At 47.6% G+C, this 26,933-nt stretch overlaps 1 protein-coding gene across 2 annotated transcripts; it reads right to left on the bottom strand.

Annotated features, from left to right (window-relative positions):
* Positions 1–327: 327 nt before the first annotated feature.
* On the bottom strand, positions 328–24,953 carry CCR7 (C-C motif chemokine receptor 7). Of its 2 annotated transcripts, none has more exons than XM_066255458.1 (3): positions 24,897–24,953; positions 5,580–5,629; positions 328–2,548 (listed from the first exon to the last, which is right to left on the bottom strand). In XM_066255458.1, the coding sequence occupies exons 2-3, from the start codon at positions 5,619–5,621 to the stop codon at positions 1,469–1,471; spliced, it is 1,122 nt and encodes a 373-aa protein (XP_066111555.1). In that variant the 5' UTR covers positions 5,622–5,629; positions 24,897–24,953; the 3' UTR covers positions 328–1,468. The 2 variants fall into 2 exon arrangements, with proteins under 2 accessions (XP_066111555.1, XP_066111554.1); XM_066255457.1 differs by lacking the exon at positions 24,897–24,953 and adding an exon at positions 12,039–12,125.
* Between the last annotated feature and the right edge of the window lie 1,980 nt (positions 24,954–26,933).

Below are 26,933 nucleotides of genomic sequence, written 5' to 3'. Positions count from 1 at the left end.
TCCCAGCCACAGAGGTTATAGCGACAACTTCGTTCTTTCCAAAAGCTCTGCTCATACCAGTGTCCCTGGGTCACTGCTGACCACAAAGACTTCAGTCCTGTCCCATGAGCTCTGGAAGGCTACTTGCAAGTTGGACACACTGCATGTACTTCCCGTCTCCCTACCTTTCAGCCTCTTAGGCCTGCGTCGCTGGATGGGCTCAGGGCATAGCTCGGTAGGCCTCCTGGCTCTGAGCATCTCTGAGAAACCGAGGCTGGCAGGGGCAGAGGGAAGTGGGGGTGGTCGGGTGGGGCGCGAGGGTTTGCAAAACAAGAACACACTCATTCGTCATTTATCAAAAATCGTTTTTCTTTTCTTTTCAAGCTGTTGTGTCCTCAGAGGAGAAACTTTTATTTGTATAAGAGTAAAACGTACTCTCAATGAATTGAAAGCAGGACGGGATGCCAGTATTTTGTCTCTGTGACAAAGAACAAAGAAGCAGCACGCTGGCCTCTGGCAGCCAGCATTGTCACCCACACCTGGGCCCCTCACTCCGCTCTCTGCCCTTTCCTACAACCTATAGCAGAGCTGGGACACGAGAAGTTCTGGCCCGCGTCATCCCTGCCCCAGAGCCTTGGCTGGGAACAGGGCCCTGGCTGGCTGGAGGCAGCTGGCCTGCTGGAAACACCACCCCTCTCCCCGCAGAGGGCCTGCGAGAGCGGCAAGTGAGAGGCAAGTGTGCTTTTACGGAGGCTTGGAGGCTGCCATTTCCTGCTGGCTCGGATGACAGTGGAAAAAGAGATGGAGGGAGGGATTCAGAGAGTTAGTTGACCCACTGGCGTCTCCCTTTCCCTGCCAAGCCAAGAAGTCTCTCTACCACCTCTGGTCTTGGAAACACAGCCTTGTTTTTCTGGAAGAGCTCGTCCCAGCCCTTGAAGCTTCATTCTGAGATCTCTCCAGCCCCTTGTCCTGCCCTGGCTCTCAGCACCTTCACTCCAGGATGTGTGAACTTTCTCGACTTTCACTTTGGTTTTTGGTTTGGGGGACAACAACTTTGGTGTCAGGTTGTTGCCGGATCTGGTAGCTTATCAGCCACGTCTCAACAGACTTAGTTGAGGTAACGAGGGTTGGGCTTCACCTGTCTTTTGTGGCCCGGGTTTTCACCATGAGATAAAACCTTACAGGCCAGAACTGCCCTTCCCTCAGCAGCTTTTGTCCCTGAGTTGTCATCAGTTCCCTGTCCCCAATCCTGGGGCCTTGGGAGAGGTCCTACGAGTCCAGGCAGAGGAGCCTCTCTCAGGGGTCCCCAAACTTTTTACAAAGGGGGCCAGTTCACTGTCCCTCAGACCGCTGGAGGGCCGCCACATACAGTGCTCCTCTCACTGACCACCAATGAAAGAGGTACCCCTTCCGGAAGTGCGGCAGGGGGCCGGATAAATGGCCTCAGAGGGCTGCATGCGGCCCGCAGGCCGTAGTTTGGGGATGCCTGCTAGGGGGAGAAGGTGGTGGTAGTCTCGGCCTCCACACTCATCGAGGAGCGCCGGGTGTGTCGGCAGGAAGACCACTGCCGGAGCTGCTCGTGGCTGAGGCAGCCCAAGTCCTTGAAGAGCTTAAAGAGGTCATTGCGAAACTTGACACCAATGAAGGCGTACAAGAAAGGGTTGACGCAGCAGCGGACGCAGGCCAGGCTGTAGGTGATGTCGTAGGCGATGTTGAGCTGCTTGCTGAGCTCACAGCTGCTGGTGGTGGTGATATTGAAGTTGGCCACCGTCTTGGCCAGGACTACCCCGTTGTAGGGCAGCTGGAAAGCTATGAAGACCACCACGACGGCGATGATCACCTTGATCGCCTTGTTGCGTTCGAAGTTGCGCGCCTGGAGCAGGGTGCGGATGATGACCAGGTAGCAGAAGCTCATGGCCACGAGGGGGATCAGGAAACCCACCACCATCTGGGCCACCTGGGTGGTGATCAAGGTCTCCACGTGGTCGGTGATGAGAGAGCACCGGAAGCTTTCCTCGCTGCTGCTCCTCTGGATGCCGCTGTACAGCACCTCCGGGGTGGAGAGCACCATGGCCAGCATCCAGATGCCCACACAGGAGAGCTTGCTGATGAAAAGGACGCGGGCCCGGTGGCGGTGGGCCGAGACGGCCTGGACGATGGCCACATAGCGGTCAATACTGATGCAAAGAAGCAGGAGCATGCCGCTGAAGAAGCTCATCTTGTTGATGCCAAAGATGAGCTTGCAAATGTAGATGCCGAAGGCCCAGGACTTGGCTGCACTGTAGGCCCAGAAGGGAAGGGTCAGGAGGGATAGGATGTCTGCCAAGGCCAGGTTGAGCAGGTAGGTATCGGTCATGGTCTTGAGCCTCTTGAAATAGATGTAGGTTAGTACGACCAGCCCGTTGCCCAGCAGACCCACTATACAAATGACAGTGTACATAATCGGGAGGAACCAGGCCTTAAAGTTCCGCACGTCCTTCTTGAAGCACACAGACTCGAACAGCGTATAGTCCACCGTGGTGTTTTCTCCGATGTAATCGTCCGTGGCCTCATCTTGGCACAAGCACACCTGTAAGGAAGGACACCGGGGAACACAATCCAGCTTAGCTAAGTGGGTCAAAGTCTCGGTGCCCTGAGATTGCTCAGAGCAGGGGTTTCAAAGTGTGGTCCCCGTCGTCAGCATCGTCATCACTGTCACCTGCATATTCTTAGACCCCATATGACACCTACTGCCCCAAAAACCTCAGGGAGCGGGGCCCAGGAATCTGTTTTTCTTTTAGATTTTATTTATTGATTTCTAGAAAGAGGAGAGAGAGAGAGAAAGAGGGAGGAGAAGCAGGAAGCATCCACTCATAGTAGTTGCTTCCTGTATGTGCCCTGACGGAGCAAGCCCAGGGTTTCGAACCGGCAACTTCAGCGTTCCAGATTGATGCTCTATCCACTGCGCCACCTCAGGTCAAGCAGGAATCTGTTTTTCTAAACTTTTCAGGTGGTCCTTTGGTTTGAAATCAGCGCTTCTCAAATTTTAACACACATATAAGTGACTCGGGCATCTTGTTAAAGCGTATGTCCTGAACAGGCTGGGAGGGGGCCCGAGATCCTGCATTTCTAACAAGTAGTCAGGCTCTGGTTCTGCCAGCTCTGAGGGACCCCACCTTACATGTGCTGACAGCGGACCGGAAACAGTCTGGGCTTTGGGATCAAATGGGCCTTGAGACAGTTAAACACACTTCGTCTCTCTGGGCCTTAGTTTTCTTCTCTGTGAAATGGGGATGAACGTGATCTCCTTCTCAGGGTGTTGTGCGTACCTAACCCAGGCTCAGGCATCCACTTGTCTCCACAGAGGTTTTATTTTGTGGGAGCCTGTGTCTTTATTCTTGAACCTCCTTCAGAGTCTGGTAGAAAGAGCTTTCCAGAAAGAAACCTACAAAAATACTTCAGCTTTTGAGGGAAATCCACCGTGGGGGTAAGGTTGAGGAGGGCCTGGAGTGGGAAGGAAGGGAGACGCAAGCTCTGCTAAGAGACTTCTGAGCCCTGGTTCGGGGCCAGCTGCCGTGACCATGGGTGGCGAGTGACTTGGAAGAATATTTTGGACCCCTGGGGCTGGGGGCACAGTGCCCAGGGCGCTGCAGGGGCTCAGGCTGCGGTGCCCAGCACGCTGAACTTCACACTGGGCTCTAGCAGGGATGGATTCCAGGCCCGCAGGCCGCTTCCTCCTCAGCTGTGACCCTGTCCTCTCTCGGAGCCCCTGGGCAGAAGCACAGCTGTCTCCCACCATCTCCTCCTTCCTCTCTGCCTCTCTCTTCCTTGCAGTCTCTTCAGGCAGATCCCAATCAACAGGGCTCAGCTGCTCAGGGCTTTTTTTAGCCTGTCTGCAGAGTAGGGTGAAGGTTGAAACGGCCTGCTGTGATTTTATCAATGAAGGAGGGCTCACGTGTCGGCTCATGCCTCTGTGCACAGTGACACGGTGACAACCGAGCCCGGGCAAGGCTGGGAGCTGGGCTGGAAGCTGGCGCTCCCTCCTCTGGGGCTTGGACTCTGAGCATTGAACATGCTGGACTTTCATACAGTTGGAGGACTGGGACTTTAACAATGAGGAAAGAGAGGCAGGCACTCAGAGAGGTGAGGTGGCTCGCTCGGGGTTACACAGCCTGATGTGGAATCCAGTCTCCCACGTCCCTGAGCCCGGTCTCTGTCTTCCTCATTTCAATTCTGGGTTCATCACTGTCCTGCTTGGGGGGACAGGATGAGGAAAAACAGTGTCCAGGAGTCTTTTCTCTGGGCATTGTTATCTCAAAAAGAAAAGTCAATGGCAACTCATTTTCCCTCACTGGGGCATGACTACAGCCCGGGAGGACCACCCGTAGTAAGGCCCAGGCCTTACATCTGGGGCCCCTGGATGAAAGGGGGTTCTGGGCCTTCCTAGAGGGCTGTATATCCAGCCTTTACAAAGTGTGCTCCCCCCACCCCTGCCTTCTCTCTCCCCCTCTGCTACCCCCCCATAAGCCACCAGGCTCGACGCCTCTGCAGCCCACAGCCCCACCACATCCTGCCCCATCTGAGCCAACCCTATCTACCCAAGTGAAGAGAAGAAAGAGCCCCAGCTGTCCATCAAGCCCTCCCCCACCTTCTAGCTCCCCCCCCCCCCCCCCCCCCCGGGAAGGGGGCCAGCTGCAGGCTGCGGCCCAAGCTCCGGGGGGCCTCTGGGATGGGGTTTTGGGAGCAGTGCCCAGCTTGGGGCCTGCCTCTGGCCAGAGCTCCTGGAAAGTTGCCCCTCTGGCCTCCAGACCTGGAGAAGAGCCAGATCCCAAGCTGCCTCTCCAGCTCTTGTTTCAGCTGCCCCTCACCCTCCAAGACGGCTCCCACCCGCAACAAATGGAGGAGAGTGCACTCCACCAGTTACAGTTTCTTCTAACTCTGACACTTGATGGGGGCAGATTTTCTGTTTCCACTTCTGAGATTGAGAAGCAAAGCCTTGTAAACTGGAGGGCTTTGCTCTTGCAGAGTTCTGGCCCTAAAAAGTATAAGTGTGTCCGTCCCCCCCTCACACCCCAGGGTCCTGGGCCCCATCCTACCCCCCAGTGGGTTTCAGATGGGTCTTTTATTTTACAAAAAGAACTAGGCTTCCAGGGGAGCCTTTGGCTGGCTGTTGGGGAGGGAGGCAGCCTTGGGGTAACTGGACAGTAGCCTGGCCACCACACCGAAGGTCCTTTCCTCAGCCCATTAAAACATATGAAGCTTTACGTGCATGGGTGCGTGTCCATATGTGCAGAACTCGGTACTCCGACAGCCTGTGCTTCTGCAACTCCCCTCTAGGAGCTCAGCCGGAGCCCGCACGACTCTCTCTTAGACGGGGGTATTGGAAGTGGGTGGGGAAGGTGGTGGTAACTTAGTTCCTTCATGTTTTAATTTAAAAGGAGTATAGGCTCTCCAGGGTCACTCAGCATTTGGAGAGGGCTGACCATCAGCTTAATGAACGGCGAGTGGGTTTAGCGTCTGGATCTGTTTCCTTTCAGCAAACGCCCAGCTGCTCCACCGGAACCCGGACTTGGGAGGGATGGGCTTGGGGACAGGGCTGTGGAGGAAGGAACAGACCTTACCTGGAAAATGACAAGGAGAACCACCACCAACATGCTTTTCATTGGCTTCCCTGCGGGAGACAAGGTGAGAAATGACTGCTTGGCAAGGCCAGCTCCCCGTTACGGGCGAAGGCGCGGAGACGGACGCCGACGGAGCTTTCATCACCAGCTCTGGGCACTGCGCTTGCCGAAACAGAACATCAGAACCAGATTGTGCCTCGGAGCCCCTGGCCGGCTGCCCGGCCTCGCTGCCCTCACCCCCTCTTCTCCTCTACTGTCAGGTCCCCAGAAGGAGCAGATTAGAATGCAGGCCAGTCTCCCCCTTCTTGGCTCTTCAGGGCCTCTTTGGGGGGGGAGGCTGGAAAGTCCACCCTGGCCCAGACCGACCCTCATGGTTGAACTTCAGCTCGTCTTGACTCCTCGGTCTCAGTGGCCTCCTCCCGCTCTAGGTTATGCAGGAAGCAAGGCCTGGGGTGGTGGTAGTGGACGTGTGTGTGTGTGTGTGTGTGTGTGTGTGTGTGTCCCGCACTGCCCCCGTGCTGAGGTGAGTAGGCAGCCACATACGCATCCCATCCCGGAGTGTCCCCTGAGGAAGGCCAGCTGGTCTCACGGGGCCTGGTAGAGCAGTGTTACCGATGGACCTCTCAGGAACAAATGGGAGAGTGTTTTGGGGACCCACAGGGCTCCCCAACACCTCTTCATTCAGCTGACATCCATCCAGCGTGGACGGGTGCTGCCCCTGGCCCACCCCTCAGCCTGACTTTGGGGCAGGGACCCCTTTGCCTTTGCTCAGTGCCAGTCCAGAGTAGAGGGGGTGCCCAGCAACTGTGCGCTGAGGAATATGTCAGAGAATGATGCCCTGCTTGCCCTTCGAGGTGGCCTGAGGGGACGCTGTCCTGTGGCAGTCAGTGTGGCAGGATGGAGACTATTCCCTGACAGGACTGCCTTTTTTTCCTCCTTTTTTTTGTTTGACTGAAGTGTGCATATGCTTTCCCTTCTTTAAATTGTTCCTAATTCAGAGCCTTGGGATATGGGAGGAAGGGAACACGGGGTTAGCTGCGGGAAGAGACCCTGCCCAGAGCAGGGGTCAGAGCCTGGCACGTTACGGAAATCAGGGGGCTCTCCTTGGGCCTGAGCAGCAGGTTGAGACCATGAGTTAGCACAAGGCCCGCATGCTGCACACGGAGGACAAGCGCCTGGCTGCTCCGTTCTGCCTGGTCTGTGTTTGAGCTGAAGGCCAGACAGGGAACTTAATTCCTCGGAGGGCCAAGCAGGGGTGGCAGTCCACGGGGGCATTTATGCAGAAATCTCATCTCACCTGACAGCCTGGGAGCACCGTGAAGAAAAGAACCTTTGTGTCCCCCTCCCCATTACTTGACCCTCAGGCCTGGCCCACAGGAGGGTCTGTGATGCCATCTATGAATGCCAACCCAGGACTTGCAGGCCAATCACACCTATAGTCTCAGTAGGGACGGGAACTGGTTGGAGCCCTGCTTTAAACACCTCTGGAGGCTGGTGCCTCCCTCCAGCCAGCAGTCTCTTGCTTCCCAAGAGGAAGCAGCACATTCCTGGTGAGTTTGTGTACTTGGCCACAGCACCACCTGCTGGAAATCCTGCTGCATGATATGCAAGTCACAGTTACTGTTTTCTAGAGGGACTGCCTACCCAAGGCTGGGGATTCAGGGCTTGGGGGTCCCTAGGGAAAGGAGGAATGACATCAAACCACATACATAGATATTTCTCCCGCCTCAAGCAAGTTATACTGCATGCTATTGCTAGACATGTCTTCCTAAGCATAACTTGGATGCAACCCGCCACTGCTTCCTCCCCCTAAATCATTAGGACCTCTCTACCCAACCCTAGGGAGGGAGCCCCTGATGCTTAGTTCGCATGGCAGTCATGCCCTCTGCTGTCTACTTGGACCTGCCTTCCTGGAGGTATTTCTGGGGACAGGCACCCACTGTCCCATTGTCCCCAGCTTGTGCCTGAGTATTTGCAGCCCTGGGAGGAAATAGATCCTTATGCAACATCATAGCTCCTCTCTCATTCCCCTTTCCTTGCTGAATTACCCCTTGAGCCCCTGAGCTCATGTCCACATTTCTGCCCTAACCACACTGTCTTCATTCTCCAACGAATTCACCGCCCATCCTCCACTGACTCATCTGCTGCGAACCCTCGAGGTTTCTTTAAACACATGACTCTTTCAGTTGCTCTAGAGAAAGCCCGCTCTGACTGTCAGTGAGAACTGAGAAACCTCAAAGTTTTGATAAGTCACAATGGGTAAAATATGAAGAACACCAACGGTGTTTCTGTTTTACTCCGTTAACCCCCTTTCCTGGGCCTTGGCTCATTCTTTTTTGCCACTATCTAGGGTAAGGGATAGGGGGTGGGAGCTGGTGTGTGTGTGTGTGTGTGTGTGTGTGTGTGTGTGTGTGTGTGAGAGAGAGAGAGAGAGAGAGAGATATTTCTCATTCCAGGTGTGTTGGAGATGTCAAATGAGCAGGGATCTTGTAGGACCAGAATAGGCCACTTTCAAGAAAGGCTACTAAATGGGAACTTAGGGGAACTCTGGCATGTGGCAGAGGGGGCCTGGTTGGTGGCCATGAGTCAAATCATTTCTGTCTGTTAAAAAGTCATAAAGCAACCGACTTTGGCCAACAGTTTAGATGAGACCAGTGAAGTCGGAAATCTCAGGAGCTGAAGAGTGGTCTACTTATACATTGGGTATTTACTGAGTTCTTGAGTTTCTAGTAATGATCATAATGCAAAGAAAATTCCCTAAAACTCCAGCCTAAGTGCCCAGCAAGAGAAACTCCTTTTTTTTTTTTTTTGTCTGGGAGGAGGAGATCGCTGGCTGGCTGTCCCCCTCAAACCCTGAACTTCTATCCCCACATTTTCCAGGCCCTTCGGGCCACTCAGGGAATCATGGCTGCCCATCAGCTATCCCCAAAAGCCACCTCAAACTTTCTCTTTGTAATTCCTCACCTGCCAACACAACTTTTCTATTTTGGGAGGTGGGTAAGGGAGGGGGAAGGAAGAAGCAGAGAAGTGGTAGGAATCTGGAGAGAAGGTGGGAGGGGCTGGGGACTCTCTTTCAGGCAATAAAGAGGGATGGATGAGAGCTGCTTGAATCTTGCAGTCACTATGATAGCAATTGCTTTACCCCGTGATATAATTCATATTTATTGAGCTCTCACTATGCACCTGTTTCCATGTATGATTATTTCATCCTCACAAAAGCCCGATGAGGTAGGTACTGCTATTATTTTCATTTAGCAATGAGGAAGCTGAAGCGCAGCGAGATTAATAACCTTTGCAGAGTCACAGCTGGCTAGCAGTGGGGATGGCTTTTGAACCTGTCTGATCCCAGAAACGGCACTCCTGATCGCTTTCTGTGTAGCTTCTTAGTCTTTATGTATCCCTCTCTCATAACATTTTGTGAGTTATCCCTTGTTATTCTCATTCTATATTTCAGAACACAGAGGCCCAGAGAGGTTAAGCCACTTGCCTGGGGCCACACAGCTGCTAATAGATGGTTGTGAGATTTGAATAAAACTCTCACTACTGTGTAACCCTGTATTTCTGATAAGGCTGCTGTAGACAGGGACCTCCATGGAGCATGAGGGGAATCTTCACTCCCCCACGTCCCACTGATCACCCAGTTCTGTTGCTTTTCTCCCCCAGTATAGAGCTGGTCCCACCTCTGCCCTGATGTAAGGCTTTGCTGCCCCCTTGCTGCCACTTCTTCTGAAACAGAAATCTTGTCTTGTAATTCAACTAATTGAAAAAGAAAAAATTTTCACCGGCTTCCCATCACTTTCAGGATCAAGTCCAAACTCCTTAGCAATACCATACAAAATCTTCGGGATCAGCCCTCCTGCCTCCCTCCTGCCTCCCTTCCTAATTTTCCCCTTCAGATGGCCAGAACTGACCATCTGGGAGCCTGCAGGCTGAGCCCCCAGGACACTCTGCTTTGCTGCATGGAGTTTACAAAATTTAGATTTGACTGCCTGTAAGTTGGGTTTGCACCTTCTGGTTTACTCTGCTCCCTTCCCTTTACTCCATCTTATGCGCATTCCCACATTACCTTGTTGGCCTCTAATGGTAATTGAATGTGCTATCACTGTCCCATCCCAGGCCTCTTGCTCCGTCTCTGGTTTGCTAACTCCTACACATCCTTCAAAACCCAACTTAAATGTTCCTCTGACTCATGGTGACTATTCCTTCCTTTGAGCTTTATAAACATCTTTCCCATTACCCCATCAGCACTGTATCTCACTCTGATGCATTGGCGTAGTGACATATTGTGTCTTTCTTCCCACCAGACTGGTCATGCTTGAATTCCTCGATCAATAATAGCTGATTGAAGGAAAGTACCAAGCGAAGGGGAGAGATTTTCTGACAGCTCCCCTGGGCTGCCTCATTCCCCTCCTCCCCAACCGAGCTCCCAGAAGTCCAGGAGAGACTGGCCCTGGATTCTATCAGCATCCCCTCTGCTGCCATATGCGACCAAGCTGTGAAGGGAGACTCTGGCTGGTTTATTTATTTATTCTCTGCTTTGGGGAATTCTGAGGTCTTAGGTCTCATTTCTTGAAGGGAAGGCACCTCCAGCTGCTCATTCAAATTGTGAAAAAGACCAACTCAGCCTAGGTTTCGCATTTTCATTTCATGTAACAGAAACTCAGCCCCCTCACCCACCTCTTGCTCCTGCTGGGCAGATGAAGACAGAAAAACAGACCAACGGTCCATAGCCTATTCTGAGCAAAAGCTTCTCAGTGACTTCCCCTCTACCAGTATTTTGGGCTTGACTGTTGGCGCTCTCAAGTTGAGCAAAGCAGCAAGAGCATCCCCTTCTCCTGGACCAGAGGTTACCCTCCCTCCCCACTTCAAAGCCTGTGGGTTTAGCACCCCCAAAACCTAGGTCTGGAGGAGGACCCTCAATGGTGTCCTGGAGTTGGCTTTCATAGGCTCGTTAGCCAGTGCTGAAATCTCTCTCCGATTCTGTGTTCAGTCATTTCATAGCTTGACATGGGCTAGAAGCTTGAAATCAGCTATGGTGGGAGAATTTATACTATAGAAATTGGCAGGCACTACAAATCAGGGTCATCGTCCACCCTGGGGGTGTTTTTCTAACAATTACCAGCCCACCACCAGGACGCTGCTTGGTTCCCTTCACAGAAGTCAGAGAGTCAGGAGCAGGGTCTGCAGTGGGTAACAGCTGTATCCGGTGACTGTGGTTAATGGGGGTAGATGGCTGGGGAGTGGGATTAAAGGGTACGCTGCTGGGAGGAGAAGAAGTTGGAAGAGATTTTAAAACACTAAAACCAACTCAGAGTTCTTGACGTCATTCCACAAACATTTTCTGCTCACACTTCCAAAGTACCTGGGATTCAGAGAGGCAAGAATCAGACCCTGCCTTCCAGGAGCTCAGTTACTGTGTGAGGTGGCCGCTTTAGCCCTGCCACAACCGTTTTCTGGGTCCACCCAGGTTTCTGGGCAGGCAGGAAAGGCAGAAAGGAAGGCAAAAGGTTGTGCTGTGGTGGGGAAGGTTGTGAGGACAGCAGAGGGAACCTTCACTTTTTAAAGTAAACTCTTGTGGCTTTGAGGCCACGGTGGTGCTTGCTTGCTGGTGAGAACGAGCCATCCAGGAACCTGGCCTTTGTAACCTATGCAGGGTCTGACTCCACAGCTGAGATTTATAAACCAGGTATCTGGAGCTGGATGAACCCCACCCCCCCCAAACCCAAGGCTTCTCTTGTACTCTCTCTAGTTAAGACCAAGGTTAGATGGGAAGATGGGCTTTTTAAAGGGAAGAGTCATCTGCCTGGGTAGAAAATGTAAGTAAGTGAGGCAGGGCTGTGCCCTCTCCAGCTAATGCCCCTTGCCATACTGTTTTGCTTACCCAGCCTTTAACCTGCAAGAGGCACGGGCGAGGCTGGTAGGGTGTGAGGCAGAAAAGCAACAGCCCAGCTTTCATTTGCATGGCGAGTATCACTTGTACAATGCAGTTACCTTGAATTTGCTCCTCCTCCTCACCCCAAGAGGACAGAGATTCTAATCCCTATTCAGCAGAGGAGAAAGGTGGGAATCGGAGGGCCAGAACCCTCTGAGAATTTCTCCCTGATGAAACAGGTCTGGAGAGCCTCACCCTTCCAAGCCAAGGTGAGAACAGGTGCCTGCCAGATCATCACCAGCCCCAGCCCTGCCACCTTCTTCTGTCACACTGTTTTGCAAAGGCATGACCTCAACCACTTGGTCTGCCCAGGTACCAGTGGTTACCTCCTCCCCCAGGTCTGAAAGGTGCACCTGTCGTGCCTGGGAGAACAGGGTAGCATTCTGACCCCCACCAAAGCAGAATGGGACTTCTTTGGTAGGCTTTTCCATGCCTGCCATTCCCACCCTCCACCCCATTCCACCAAGTCAGTCTGGGTGTCAGACTGGCCCCGTACCGTGTTCTCTCACACAGGAAGGTTCACTTACCCAAGTCCATACTCTCAGGGCAGCTGAAACCACAAAGGAAGGCTGTGCTGTCGCTTGTGCTCCCCTGTCTGGGGAGGAAGTGAGCGATATGAGCCCCTTTTAAGTTGTGCCCCTCCCACCCCTGCTCCTCCCCCAGTCCAGCCTTCTGGGACTAGAGGTGTAAGAAGTGACAGTATGCAGGCACATTCACTGGTCCTAGGATCGTGAATCATCAATCACTGACTTTCAAAAAGCCCCCTATGAAAAAAAAGCCCCCTGTGAAAAAAGAAGTTCCCTATGCAGCTCTGAAGGCAAAGAAGAAGGGCCCAGCCCAGGGCGGGGGAATAGAGACCATTTATTGATTCAACAAGTATTTGTATTTATAGCCTGTGTGTGGGCGGGGGCAGAGTCAGAGACCCAGTGAGAGCTGTATCCCCATCCTTCCCCTGCCCTGTTCTGTGTCACAGGGGACTACATTTCCCAAGCTACTTTGCAATCTGACTTCTGGGTAGATTTGGTCAATAAAAGTCACTGACAGATAATGGATAATAGAAGAGAAGGGATATGCCAAATGTATCTCCTCTTTCTTTTTTCTCTTGTCTTCCTTCTTCCTTTCCTTTCCATTTTCTAAATTTTTTTATTTTTATTTTTTTAGCGAGAAAGCAAGCGAGAGAGAAACAGAGAGCGATATGGAAGGACAGACAGAAACAGACAGACAGGAAGGGAGAGAGATGAGAAGCATCAACTCATAGTGGTGGCACCTTAGTTGTTCATTGACTGTTTCTCATGTGTGCCTTGACCAGGGGTTGGGGGTGGCCTGCAGTCTTGCCAGTGACCTCTTGCTTAAGCCAGCGACCTTGGGCTTTAAACCAGTGACCTTTGGGCTCAAGCCAGTGACCATGGGGTCATGTCTATGATCCCACGCTCAAGCCAGCGACCCTGCACTCAAGCTGGTGAGCCTGCGCTCAAGCCAGAGACCTTGGGGTTTTGAACCTGGGTCCTCAGCATCCCAAGCTGACAGTATTTACTGTGCCACCGCCTGGTTAGGCCCTTTCTTTCTTTTATTATAGCTTTGTGAGATATACTTCACATGTAAAATTAGCCCTTTTCAAGTGCACTAGTCAGTGGTTTTGTATAGTCACTGAGTTGTACAACCACTACCACAATCACTTTTAGAGCATTTTTATCCCCTCCCCATAGAACTTCCTATACTCATTAGCAACGAGCCCCCCCATCTCCCCTCCACCTTTGCCTCTAACCCCTGGCACACACAAATCTACCTTCTGTCTCTATAGATTTGCTTATTCTGGACATTTCTTACAAATAAAATTGTATAACATGAGTCTTTTGTATCCGGCTTTTTAACTTAGCATGTTTTCAAGGGTATCTGTGTTATAACAGGTACCATTTCCTCATTCTCTTTTATGACCCAATAATATTCCATTGCATGGATATACCACATTTTGCTTATTAATCATCATTTGAACATTTGGGTTGTTACTGCTTTTTGGCTGTAATGAATAATGCTGTGAACATCCACGTGCAAGTTTTTGGATAGACACAAGCTCTTTTCTCTTGAGTATGGTATACTCCTACAAGTGGAATTGCTGGGTCATAGGGTAACTACATGTTTAACATTTTGAGGAGCTATCAAACTGTTTTACAAAGTGGACTTACCATTCTGCATTCTTATCCGCAATGTGTGACAGTTCCACATTCTCCACAAAATTTGTTATCGTCTGATTTTATTATTCTATCCATCCTACTGAATATGAAGTAGTATCTTATTGTGGCTTTGATTTGCATTATCTTCATGATTAATGATGTTGAGCACCTTTTCATGTGCTTATTGACCATTTGTATATATTTTTTTGAGAAATGTCTATTTAAATCATTTGCTCCCCCCCCTTTAAGCGAGACAGAAAGAGAGGGAGAGAAACAGAAAGGGAGAGAGATGAGAAGCATCAACTCATAGTTGCATCCCTTTAGTTGTTCATCGATTGCTTCTCATACATGCCATGACCGGGGGGCTCCAGCTTGGGGGGCTCCAGTGACCCCTTGCTCAAGCCAGTGATCTTGGGCTCAAGCCAGAGACCATGGGATCATGTTTATGATCCCATGCTCAAGCCAGTGTCCCTGCATTCAAGCTGGTGACCCTATGCTTAAGTCTGATGAGCCTGCAGTCAAGCCAGTGACCTCAGGGTTTTGAACCCAGGACTTCAGCATCCCAGGCTGATGCTCTGTACACTGTGCCACCACCAGTCAAGCAGCCTTTGCCCATTTCTTTTTAAGTGAGAGGAGGGGAAATAAAAAGACAGACATGCACCTGAACTGAGATCCACCCAGCAACCCCCGTCTAGGGCTGATGCTTGAATCAATCGAGCTATCCTCAGTGCCCCAACTGACACTCGAACCAATTGAGCTACTGGCTGTAAGAGGGGAAGAGCGAGAGAAGGGGGAATGGGTGGGGGAGAGAAGCTGATGGTCACTTCTCCTGTGTGCCCTGCCTGGGAATCGAACCCAGGACATCCATGAGCAGGGTCGACATTCTATCCACTGAACCAGCTGGCCAGGGCCCTTTGCCCATTTTTAAATAAGGTTATTGTTACTGTGTTTTCTTATGAGGAAGTACCCAGGACTGTCAGGAGGCAGAAAGGGCAGAAGGAATGCATGGACAAAGGGCTTTATTGGGGATTTCAAGAGGAAGAATGCATGAGGCAGGGGGAACGAGCTGACTAGGTTTGGGATTGGCTAGTTGGAACAACTTTAGCAAGCTCTAGGGTGTAGGGGCTGCCCCTAATTGTCTGATGCCTGTGCCTGGGATAATTAGGACAGAGAAATACTGTCTTCTGAGGCATAAAACCAGACAGAGGAGGTGGTTCATGGTATAGGCGCTGCATTGGTGGGTTTGCATATCAAAGGCATGCATGAAGGCAAACCATTTACTATCTCTAAGAGGCCCCAAGATGTCAAACTAAAAACACAGTAAGAGCTGTCCTCCACAGTGTGATATATGCATTGAACCACTAGCTGATATGCTATACCCCAACAGCTAGAATTCAAATGTTCAGGAACCAAGGATTGGCTCCTCTCAGATCACTCCCAGTATCCCTAGAGGGATTTGTGCTTTACCAGACCTGCGACCCTGCTCCTAGGGTCTGAGGAAATACTTCCACTAGAAAACTCTTTACTAACAGTTCTGCAACTATAAATGTTATTTATCACTTTGGGTTTCTTATGATAGTGGAATAGAAGACAAAGGAAGGAGTTACTGTACTGCTGCGGGCAACTGTCTTTGATTGGAATGAGGAAGCTGGGTTGCTGATACAGAGCATAGGGGAGAGAGTGTCTGGAAGTCGAGGGCTCACTGGGATGTCTCTTGGTGCATCTATCGATGCCTGGTGATACAAGAAACAGGTGGCAATCATGGCCTGAAAAAGACAAGGCCACCAGGGCTCAGATCCCTCAGGGATGAGGGCCTGCATCAGGTTATTTGTTTTTTAATTGTTGAGTTGTAACAGGTCTTTTTTTTATTTTTTTTTTTTTTTTGTATTTTTCTGAAGCTGGAAACAGGGAGAGACAGTCAGACAGACTCCCGCATGCGCCCGACCGGGATCCACCCGGCACGCCCACCAGGGGCCACGCTCTGCCCACCAGGGGGCGATGCTCTGCCCCTTCGGGGCGTCGCTCTGTCCCGACCAGAGCCACTCTAGCGCCTGGGGCAGAGGCCAAGGAGCCATCCCCAGCGCCCGGGCCATCTTTGCTCCAATGGAGCCTTGCTGCGGGAGGGGAAGAGAGAGACAGAGAGGAAGGAAGGGGGGGTGGAGAAGCAAATGGGCGCTTCTCCTATGTGCCCTTGCCGGGAATCGAACCCGGGTCCCCCGCACGCCAGGCCGACGCTCTACCGCTGGCCAGGGCCTGTAACAGGTCTTTATATAGTCTGTATACAAGTCGTTTCAGATACATGATTTATAATATTTTCTCCTATGATTATCTTTTCATTTTCTTTTTTTTTAATTCAGTCAGAGGAGGGGAGGCAGAGACAGACTCCCGCATGCACCCCACTAGGATCCACCAGGCAAACCCACTAAGGGGCGATGCTCTATCCATCTAGGGCCCTTGCTCCATTGCAACCCGAGCCATTTTTATTTTTTAGCACCTGAGGCAGAGGCCATGGAGCCAGTGCCCAGGCCAACTCACTCTAATCAAGCCATGGCTGCAGGAGGCGACGAGAGAGAGAGAGAGAGAGAGAGAGAGAGAGAGAGAGAGAGAGAAGTATTCTATAGCTATATATCTGTTAGGTTCAGTTTCTTCATAGTGTTATTCAAGTCCTCTTTTTCTCTGTTGATCTATTATTGCCTTGTTGTATCCACTGTTTAAAGGGTCCTGAAGTCTTTCACTAAGATGACAAATTGTGTACGTCTCTTATTTCTCCCTTCAATTCTGTAAATGTTTGCTTCATATATTTTTGAGCTCTGTTGTTTAGGTGCATATATACTTACTTGTTATGTCTTCTTGGTGTATTGACCCTTTTATCATTATAAAATGTCATCCTTTATCTCTATAAACAATTTTTGTCTAAAAGTCTATTTTGTCTGATATTAATATAGTCTTTCCAACTCCTTTTTCGGTACCAAATATGCAAACACATGGTATATATTCTTCCATCACTAGGATGTTTCTTTCCTCTCTCTGCTCCCAGTGGCATCCTCAGCCAGCACCTGGTGGGTAACCCGCACCTTGGCTCCAGATCCTGCCCTAGTTTCTGGGCTCTGGGGACACCACCTTCCCCTTGTGTTCCTCCAACTCTAGGATAATGACAACTTCCTGCTGTTACTAATCTTTGGGTGACCTTACCAGCTCTTGTTGACTTCTTAGCTCTTCCATCACCTGTATAACTATTGATAGCTGCCTGTGTTAAATCCCTTTTGTTTAAAATACCTAGAGGGGTTTTGTTTGCTTCAACCTTGATACAAGGTGATACCTGTCCCCAAGCACTTGAAGGTATAGAAGAAATTAAGGTTAGATTAAAGCCCTGTTGTGTAGAGTTATGATGAAGACCAAGCATGACATGAGGCTATATCTAAAACAAAGGAAGAAAATCTGAGATCGCATAGGGCTGAAAGAGAGGTGGACCAGTAGTTAGAATAGTTTTTATTCTCCCCAGGGCTATGAAGAACATTCAGCTGGGTGTGTACTGCAGTGAGCTTAGCTCTTTACCAACTCTTTATATGATCTTGGATAAATTGCCTCTCTTTTCTGGCTCCCAGTTTTTACAACTGTAATGTGAAGAGAACGAACTACCTATGAGATACCTAAGCTCTGGCATCTGAGACTATGAAGCGCAGGACTTTCTTATGGCATCCTGCCCATCACTTAACCATTCTCTGTTATTCCAGATTCCCCAAGAGAGGCATAAACTCTCCCTCCAGCTCATAGGTTTTGGCTTTGGCTGCTCTCATCATTGGCATGTGGAGCCTATTGGCTTTTATAAATATTGCCAATCTCTTGAACTATGTGGGAAGGACTGTCAGGGTTATATCTGGGCAGGATGTTGGTAAGGAAGGGCAAGGCAACCGCAGTTTGGAACTATTCCAGAAGCTTCCTCCTTTTCCATGTGTCAGATGCTTCTAAGAAAAAAATTCTCTCAGAGCAGAAGACCTGTGTTCCAGTCTTGCCTCTGCTATACTCACTATGTGACCCTAGGCAAGTCACTTACTCTCTCTGGTTCTTAGATGCCTATCTAAAAAGGTAGAAGGGTGGAATTGAACCATATGAGCTCCAGGCTTCCTTCTCCAGATAATCCTCATTATCTTCAAGGATTTTCTTGGTTCTCCAGCTGGTATAGGCCCCTATAGAAGATCCCTAAAGTGTCTGCAGTAGGTTCAAGAGTGTCCACAGTGGCCAGGGCAGGACTGGAAAGCCTTGTGGTAGATGCAGCATGTTGTCAGGGAGATAAAGGGCTGCTCCTGATTCGAATCTCAGCAGCCTCAGTTTGGTGCTAAGTGGTGGTGCCCAACCCAAACCCTTTTCCTTTTCTCACTATCCTTCCCAATCTCTCCAACTCTGGTTGCATGGACATTTGCACACTTTGGCCTGGGAGCTTATAGTTTTAGTTTCTTTGCTGGTCTCTGAGTCAGACAATGGGGATTCCCTAGTATTTTCCCCCTCTATATGCTCGCATGCCATCAGTGGCTGTGAATCCACTCTCTATGAGAGAGGGAGAGCCTAAAAGGAACCCAGTGTGACTTTTCAAATCCTATCCCATCCTTAGAGGCCCAGGCAGGCCTACCTGCACTGTCCTCCCTCCTTTGAACTCCCACAACACTTAACTTTAGGGACATTCAAATTGGCATGTACAGCAATGGCACGTGAACTACTTTCTATTCTACAACAGACTTTGTTTCTTTTTTTAAATTATTATTAATTTTAATGGGGTGACATTAATAAATCAGGGTACATATGTTCAGAGAAAACATCTCCAGGTTATTTTGACATTTAATTATGTTGCATACCCATCACCCAAAGTCAAATTGTCTTCCGTCACCTTCTATCTGGTTTTCTTTGTGCCCCTCCCCTTCCCCCTACTCCCTTCCTCTCCTCCCTCCCCCTCCTCTATAACCACCACACTCTTGTCCATGTATTTTAGTCTCATTTTTATGTCCCACCTATGTATGAAATCATGCAGTTCTTAGTTTTTTTCTGATTTACTTATTTCACTCCATATAATGTTATCAAGATCCATCCATGTTGTTGTAAATGATCAAATGTTATCAATTCTTATGGCTGAGTAGTATTCCATAGTATATATGTACCACATCTTCTTTATGCAGTCATCTATTGAAGGCCTTTTTGGTTGTTTCCGATTTTGTGTTTCTTTAAAACAAGGTTGTGCTGTGTACTTTTGTGGTAGTCTTTTCATTACCTCAAACAGTGCTATGATTTTAAAAATAGAATTTTTAAAATATTGTTTGGCATAGTTCAGTAATGGGTGATATCCTCTATTACAGAAGGTTCTGTCTCATCCCTCTTGTTAAGAGCATGTATTGCTGGCCTAGCAAGGGACTAGAGTCCAGCTCCTTAAGACCATTGCCTCTTTCCCACTGGAGAACCTTAAAAGTCAAATCAGGGACTCAAGAAGTGAAGCCCCTTATTGATTCTCAAGGGCGTGTGAGAGTGGGACCATTGCAGCCAAGCTGTGCCAAGGATGTGGATTGTTTCATAAGGAAAGGCAAGCTTTCTGATTCCATATTCTCCAATTAGAGTGCCATGGATACTCCCAAGTGTCTGAACAAAGAATAGGACCATAAGAGAGACAATTGCATTGTGATTGCTCATTTCCTGAGCATCTTTGGACCAGTTGGTTTTTGTTCTTTTGTTCTTTTTTTTTTTTTTTTAGTGAGAGAGAGACAGACAGACAGGGACAGACAGACAAGAAGGAAGAGAGATGAGAAACATCAATTTTTCATTGTGGCACCTAGGTTGTTCATTGATTGCTTTCTCATATGTGCCTTGACTGGGGGCCTCCAGTCAAGCCAATGACCCCTTGCTCAAACCAGTGACCTTGGGCTCAAGCCAGCAACCTTTGGACTCAAGCCAGTGATGATGGGATCGTGCCTATGATCCCATGCTCAAGCTGGTAAGCCTGCGCTCAAGCTGGCAACCTCAGGGTTTCAAACGTGGGTCCTCTGTATTCTAGGCTGACACTCTATATCCACTGTGCCACCACCTAGTCAGGCTGGCCTTTGTTCTTTCAAAGACTGATTGCCTTATGGAACTGGAGGCTCTTCAACACTGAATACCTACCAAGTAGGTGCTTAATAAACATTTGATTGATTGATGATGTGACTTCACCTTTTTTCCAAGATGTCACCACTCTCCACCTCTTTCTTGGGAATTCCTTTATCCTTTGAAATTTATTATGTTAGGAGCTGACTACAGATTCTGGTCTCAGCAACATCTTAAATAGGACCTGTATCATGGCAGAGCAGAGAACACTCTGCTTTCAGGGAGCAGACCCTAGAACTAGTTTTGCTTCTGCAGTGACTTCATTCAACAAATATTTGATGTGCACTGCACTGATGTGCTAGCCATGGTGCTGGACTCTGTAGAGACGGAGATGAACACTCATGCACCAGCCTCACCAAGCTCACATAGGGTATGGTGGGTATATTAGTCACCACAACAAATACCACAGGCTGAGTGGCTTAAACGACAGAAGTTTATTTTCTCCAGGTTCTGAAGCTTGGAAGTTTCAGGTGAAGGTCGCGTTGGGTCAGCCTTTTTCCTGGCTTGCATATGGCTGCCTTCTTACTATGTCCTTTCATGACCTTCTCTCATGTGTGCCGGGGTTGAGAGAGAAAAAGAAAGTGAGGTCTCTGGTTTCTCTTCTGTTACAACTTCTTTTATGGTTCGGACTCCAAGGAATAAGACACACCAGATGAAAGCAGTATCAGCAGAGGGCTGAGACTCATAAGGTGGAATCAACCCTGAGAAACTGCGCCACAGCATCTTTATTGAGTTCCAAAAGCCACAGCTCAGCAGATAAGGTTAGAAAGCTACAAAAGCCTTTTCTCCCATCCTTACCATCCCCAATCCTGCACATCTACTGTTTCCTTCATGATTAAGGACACGAGAAGAGCCAGAGTCTCAGAGCTTATCCATCATAAAGGACATCTGCTTCCTGAAGGCATTCCTCCAAGAATCCTGTGTACTTTCATTCAAATAAACCCAGGCCAGTCTCCTGTTATGGTTAATACACCCAAGATCTCTTGTCTCCAAGTAACCCCTGCTCTGAAGTTAACTACCATTTATATTTATGCATGGTCTTTCCCTTCATACCCCTCTTTTTTGTTTAGCTTGCACTTTATGTAGCATAAGAGAACATGGCAGATTGCTGCTCTATTTTGCTTTGATGCTGATTTCCTCTTCTTCTGATTATATATAATAAAAGAAATATAAAGCAAATGATTAGTATAATGCCTCCTACAGTTCCTCCAAAAAACCTTAAACTGTTTTAGAGGATTCAAATTACTGATTCCATCAGAAATAGCAGTTAATAAATTTTCTCCATCAATCAATTTCAACTGATCCTTAAAAGTAGTGTCAATATGCTTTTGTAAACCTAAAATTTCTATAGTTAAATTTCTATGATTTAACAAGTGTTTTTTAAAAACATTTTCCCAAGGGAAATGAGTGTGATTCCAAGAAATAGGGTAATACAAAAAGTAGTTACATTCCAATCGCATTTTAGTTTAATTTCTCTTTGCAGACTAGCAATTTGATCTCCTAACATAATCACAGTCTAAATCATTAACCTTAGCACTAATTTCAGTATCTATACATCGTCAAGAAGTCCACAGTTCAGAATTTTCATGCTATTTTTGTACAAAGTCCACAGTCTGTATACTTTGATGTAAGGCAACTCCAGATACAGCAGCCAAGGTGGTTCCAGCTATTAATCCTATAAAGATGGTGATGATCAGTCCAATTAGTCTCTTGGATCACTTCAAACACTTAATAAGCTGTTGTAACAGCATCATAGAAGGGGAACTGTGCCACATCCTTTGCATTTGTACTGGAATCCATACTCTTGTTTTGGCTCTTAAAATGTATAGACTTTGATGGAATTGTTACCAAGGCAATCATTGCTAAGAACGGATTAGTAGCATTTTGTTCTTTTCCAGTAGTTTGTAGCATCTTTTTACCCTCAAAGGTCAGCTTTTTAAGTTGACTTCAACTTGATATTTTAGCTTTTTCAGTACTAAGCAGTGGTACCTTTAAGGTTCTTCTTCCAAGGTTTAGTGCTTCCATCTTGGCAATGGGCGGATATGGAAAGAATCTATTTCTCTTACTCATGTTGTTAGTTTAATTCTGTGGGCAGGGATCCAAAGGACTTCGCCAGATTCTGAAATGACACAAGCAACCCTCTTCCCCAATGTTGTACTACACCAGGTACCCATTGATTCAATTCATTTTTATAATGCACAGGTTGATTAATCTTAGAACTATTATTTTTTGTCCAATGTCTGTCTGCAACAGTCAAATTATCCTCTCTTGTATTTAAGAAATTTAAAGTAAATAAAGCTTTGTGTAACATAATTCTAAGGGATAATCTCCTTTCTTCTCCCCCCTTTTGTTTAAGTAATATATTTTTCAGAGTGCAATTACTGCACTCAATAATTGCTTGTCCTTGTGGATTATATGAACTTCTAGTAGTATGTTTAATATTCTAAAAGGCTAAGAATTCTTGAAGTTTACCAGAGGTATAGGCAGGACCATTGTCAGTTTTAATTGTTTTAGGAATGCCCGTAACATTAAAAGCTTCTTTAAGATGTTGAATGACACAATCAGTCTTTTCTCCAGGTAAAGATGTGGCCTATCGAAAGGAGAATAAGTATCAATAGAACAGTGTACATAAGATAGTTTTCCAAAGGAAGAAATATGAATTACATCCATTTGCCACAGGTCATTACTGTTTTGTCTTCTAGGATTCATTCCTTCTGGTAATGGAGGAGCATTTATAATACTGCACTGAGGACCTTTTCTAACAATATTTTGAGCCTCTTACCTGGTTATCTTAAATTTTTGCATTAAACCTTTTCTATTCGTATGGGTCTCTGAATGAAATTTAGCAGCTATCTCTATTGAACCAATATCGAACCTCCTTGTCAGAAAGTTTAGACTGTATTTTAAAAAGTCGCTCCTGGCCCTGGCCGGTTGGCTCAGTGGTAGAGCATCGGCCTGGCGTGCAGAAGTCCCAGGTTCGATTCCCAGCCAGGGCACACAGGAGAAGTGCCTATCTGCTTCTCCACCCCTCCCCCTCTCCTTCCTCTCTGTCTCTCTCTTCCCCTCCCACAGCCAAGGCTCCATTGGAGCAAAGATGGCCCGGGAGCTGGGGATGGCTCCTTGGCCTCTGCCCCAGGCGCTAGAGTGACTCTGGTTGCAACAGAGCGATGCCCCAAATGGGCAGAGCATCGCCCCCTGGTGGGCAGAGCATCACCCCCTGGTGGGCGTGCCGGGTGGATCTCGGTTGGGCGCATGCGGGAGTCTGTCTGACTGTCTCTTCCCGTTTCCAGCTTCAGAAAAATACAAAAAAATAAAAAATAAAATAAAAAAATAAAAAAAGTTGCTCCTTTAGTTGTTTAGAAGATAAATGGTTTTCTCTATCAGAGGCCAAATGTCCCTTGTTATCTTCCCATTGTAAAAAAAAACTTAGAGCTTTGTTAGAGTCTTTGTTCTAAGCCAGGGGTTCCCAAACTACAGCCCGGGGGCTGTATGTGGCCCCCTGAGGCCATTTATCTGGCCCCCGCTGCACTTCTGGAAGGGGCACCTCTTTCACTGGTGGTCAGTGAGAGGAGCACTGTATGTGGTGGCCCTCCAATGGTCTGAGGGACAGTGAGCTGGCCCCATGTGTAAAAAGTTTGGGGACCCCTGCTCTAAACCTTGTAGGTTAGTGACCACTGCACAAGTGGGCCAGGAAGAAAACTAATGTTGCTTAGCAATAACAGATGCATTAGTTTCTATATCTCAAAGTCTTTTGTTTTTTTAAGTCTATTTTAGGTCATCAGAGGAGCCAAATTCCTGCTTTCCTTGGGGTCCCTTTTGCAGAATATGGCCTGACAAGTAGCCAACTGCCTGAAGCTAATTGAGACAAATTCTTGAAATGACTTATCAGGGCCCTGCTTAATTCTTTTGTTTTACATATCTTTACACACAAACAAGACAATTTTCAGCACAGAAACACAAGTATAACATATAACTTTGATTAATCCTAATACTTGAATTACTACTATTTGACTTCTAACTTTGAATACACCTTACAATGCATTAACCAAGTTAGCAAGTCTTAAGGATCCATATTCTATTCAGTTTAAATTTAAATGAGTGTTCCTTACAAGTTCTAATTTTAAAACAAAAAAATGTAGGGATGAAACTAGTTTTTCAATAAAAGAACTGGCATTTCCAAATTTTGCATCCAAGAACTTAATTCAGGCCTTAAAAAAGGTCACATTTTAGACAACATCAAACAAAAACTGAACAGAAACTAGAATCAGACAAACCAGAGAGAAACCTGGGATTTCAGAGCACAATCAGATTAGAAAGATGCTTGCCTGATTTTAGTCAGGGCATTTTCTGACAGAGACTAAGGATGGATGAGACTAATCAAAATCTCTCCGAGAAAAAAATAAAACTCGGTGGCCACTAAGAGATGTTGTAATTGGATCCATCAGGAGTCTCCCATCTAAATTTCTAGGCAAAGAATAAGAAAAAAAAAAAAGATAGTTCAGAGGACTGTGGCTAAAGCATTAAAGAAAGTCAGTAAGCATTCTCCATTTTCCAGATTTTTTCTTTATTACAAAGACTGGAGAATTCCAAAGATTTTGTGATTCCTCTATATGTCTTAATTCTAACTGAGTCTGTACCAATTGATGTAAAGCTTCAAGCTTCTCTCCTTTTAGCAGCTACTGCTCAACCTATATTTGTTTTTCACTTAATCATAATCAATATCAGACATTACCTGATGAGCTGGAGGCTGTGAGGATTCAGAAATCAGACTGTAATGGTTGCAAAGCCAAGGAAATTGAATTACAAAGAGACCAAACAGAAAGAGGAATAGTACCTCCTTGTTGATGAGTTTGCCATAAAACTCTCATTTCTTGTTTTCATATTTTCAAATTTAAAGCAGTTTTTCCTTGTGGCTGGAGCCAATTAACAATGCTTCCTAATATTTTTAAAAAGTAACTTACATTTTTTATCTTTAACAGTTATACCGGACCCTTTTAACAATGCTTGCAGTATTTTTATATACTGGGTCTCAACTGATGGGGAATTCCCCATGACTCTGCCTAAGATATCCCGAAGGTTTTGCTTACCTACCGAGCAGACTTTTATCCCCTTCGGTCTGATGATCCTGAGAATGCAAACTCACTCCCTTTCAAGCCCCACGTTGGACGCCAGATGTACGATTTCTTTTATGGTTTGGACTCGCACGGAATAAGACACATCCGATGAAAGTAGTATCAGCAGAGGGCTGAAACTCATAAGGCGGAATCAGCCCCAAGAAACTGCGCCACTGCATATTTATTGAGTTCCAAAAGCCACAGCTCAGCAGATAAAGCTAGAAAGCTACAAAAGCTTTTCTTCCCATCCTTACCATCCCCAATCCTGCACGTCTACTGTTTCCTTCATGATTAAGGACACGAGAAGAGTCAGAGTCTTAGAACTTATCCATCATAAAGGACATCTGCTTCCTGAAGGCATTCCTCCAAGAATCCTGCGTACTTGCATTCAAGTAAACCCAGGCCAGTCCCCTGTTATGGTTAGTACACTCCAAGATCTCTTGTCTGCAAGTAACCCCTGTTCTGAAGTTAACTACCATTTATATTTGTGTAGGGTCTTTTCCTTCACTCTTCTTCTAAGATCATTAATTCTATTGAAGCAGAGCCCCACTCCTGTGACCTTATTTAGCTTAATCAGTTACTTAGAGGCAACCACGTTGGGGTTTAGGGCTTCTATATATAAATTTGAATTTGAGGGGACACAAACATTCATTCTATAACAGTGGGAGAGATGGAAAAATAAAGAGATGTTATTCATAAGCAATAAAAGTGTAAAAGATGCATGAGAAAGTACACTGAGTTCAAGATGGGGAAGGAAGCCCTGGCCGGTTGGCTCAGTGGTAGAGCATCTACCTAGTGTGCAGGAGTCCTGGGTTCGATTCCTGGCCAGGGCACACAGGAGAAGCACCCATCTGCTTCTCCATACCTCCTCCTCTCCTTCCTCTCTGTCTCTCTCTTCCCCTCCCGCAGCCAAGGCTCCATTGGAGCAAAGTTGGCCCGGATGCTGGGGATGGCTCTATGGCCTCTGCCTCAGGCGCTAGAATGGCTCTGGTTGCAACAGAACAACGCCCCGGATGGGCAGAGCATCGCCTCCTGGTGGGCATGCCGGGTGGATCCCAGTCGGGCGCATGCGGGAGTTTGTCTGACTGCCTCCCTGTTTCCAACTTCAGGAAAAAAAAAAAAAAAAGATGGGGAAGGAGGTGGTTGCAAGTGGAGACCCAGGAAACTGTGTTGATAAGGTTTGGTTTGTGGTGGACAAAGTCTTCCTGTATTATTCTTTGTACTTTTATGTATTAAACACTTATTAATATTTTAAAAATAGTGGAAGACAAATTTATAGAATAATGTAGTAAGAGCTAATGTTGGGTGCCTAGCAAAGCCCAACACACCCTAGGAGCACAAAAAAGGGGAATATAGAAGGCTGTGGATGAATTGTCATCTAAGGAAAGTAGGAGTAACCCAGGCAAAGAGAGGAGGGTAGTGGTGAGTGATCAGTAGCAAGTGCCAAGGCAGACATCGAACAGTTTGCCTACTTGTTCAAAATCGCTCAGTTTGGGAGTTCAAGAGACAGAGAAAACCACGCTCTTAAACTTGGCCTCCGTGCATTAAGCCGTGGGCAACTCACATCCTCAGCTAATGGAAAATAAAATAATGTCTCCACATTTGTATGGGGCTTCCATATTTCTAAGGACATTCTTATATCTTCTCTCATTTAACTTTCAGGGTTACTCTCTTTGGTAGGTTTCAATTTTCTGATTGAGGAAACAGAGACCTGAAAGAGAAGAAGTGGCTTGACCTTTGACTCCCAGCTAAGGGGCTTTTCCCACTGTGCCAGGCTGATGCTAGGTATGACCTGAAGGGCTCAAGCCATAGCTGTTCTCTCCCTGCCTGGAAAAGAGGCCCTCAGACAAGGCTTCTTGCACCCCGGCCTGCTCTTTGAGAATGTACACACTGTCTTTGGGGAAGTGCTACCCATGAACAAAGATTTCTAAGAAGGAACAGGGATCAGAACCTGGAAAAAATCTTCATAGTCATTCAGCCCAACCCTGACAAGTTGGTGACGTGGGGGAAAAAG

This window comes from Saccopteryx bilineata, chromosome 2 (assembly GCF_036850765.1).
Source record: "Saccopteryx bilineata isolate mSacBil1 chromosome 2, mSacBil1_pri_phased_curated, whole genome shotgun sequence".
In the NCBI taxonomy this organism is placed as follows: Eukaryota; Metazoa; Chordata; class Mammalia; order Chiroptera; family Emballonuridae; genus Saccopteryx; species Saccopteryx bilineata.
Note: the sequence above shows the minus strand (reverse complement) of the source record. Positions and strands in the feature narration are given on the sequence as shown.

Coding starts and splice junctions, on each gene's coding strand:
- CCR7 (XM_066255457.1), bottom strand. Junction 2,549..5,579: donor TTCTCCTTGTCATTTTCCAG/GTAAGGTCTGTT, acceptor CCTTCCTTACAG/GTGTGCTTGTGCCAAGATGA.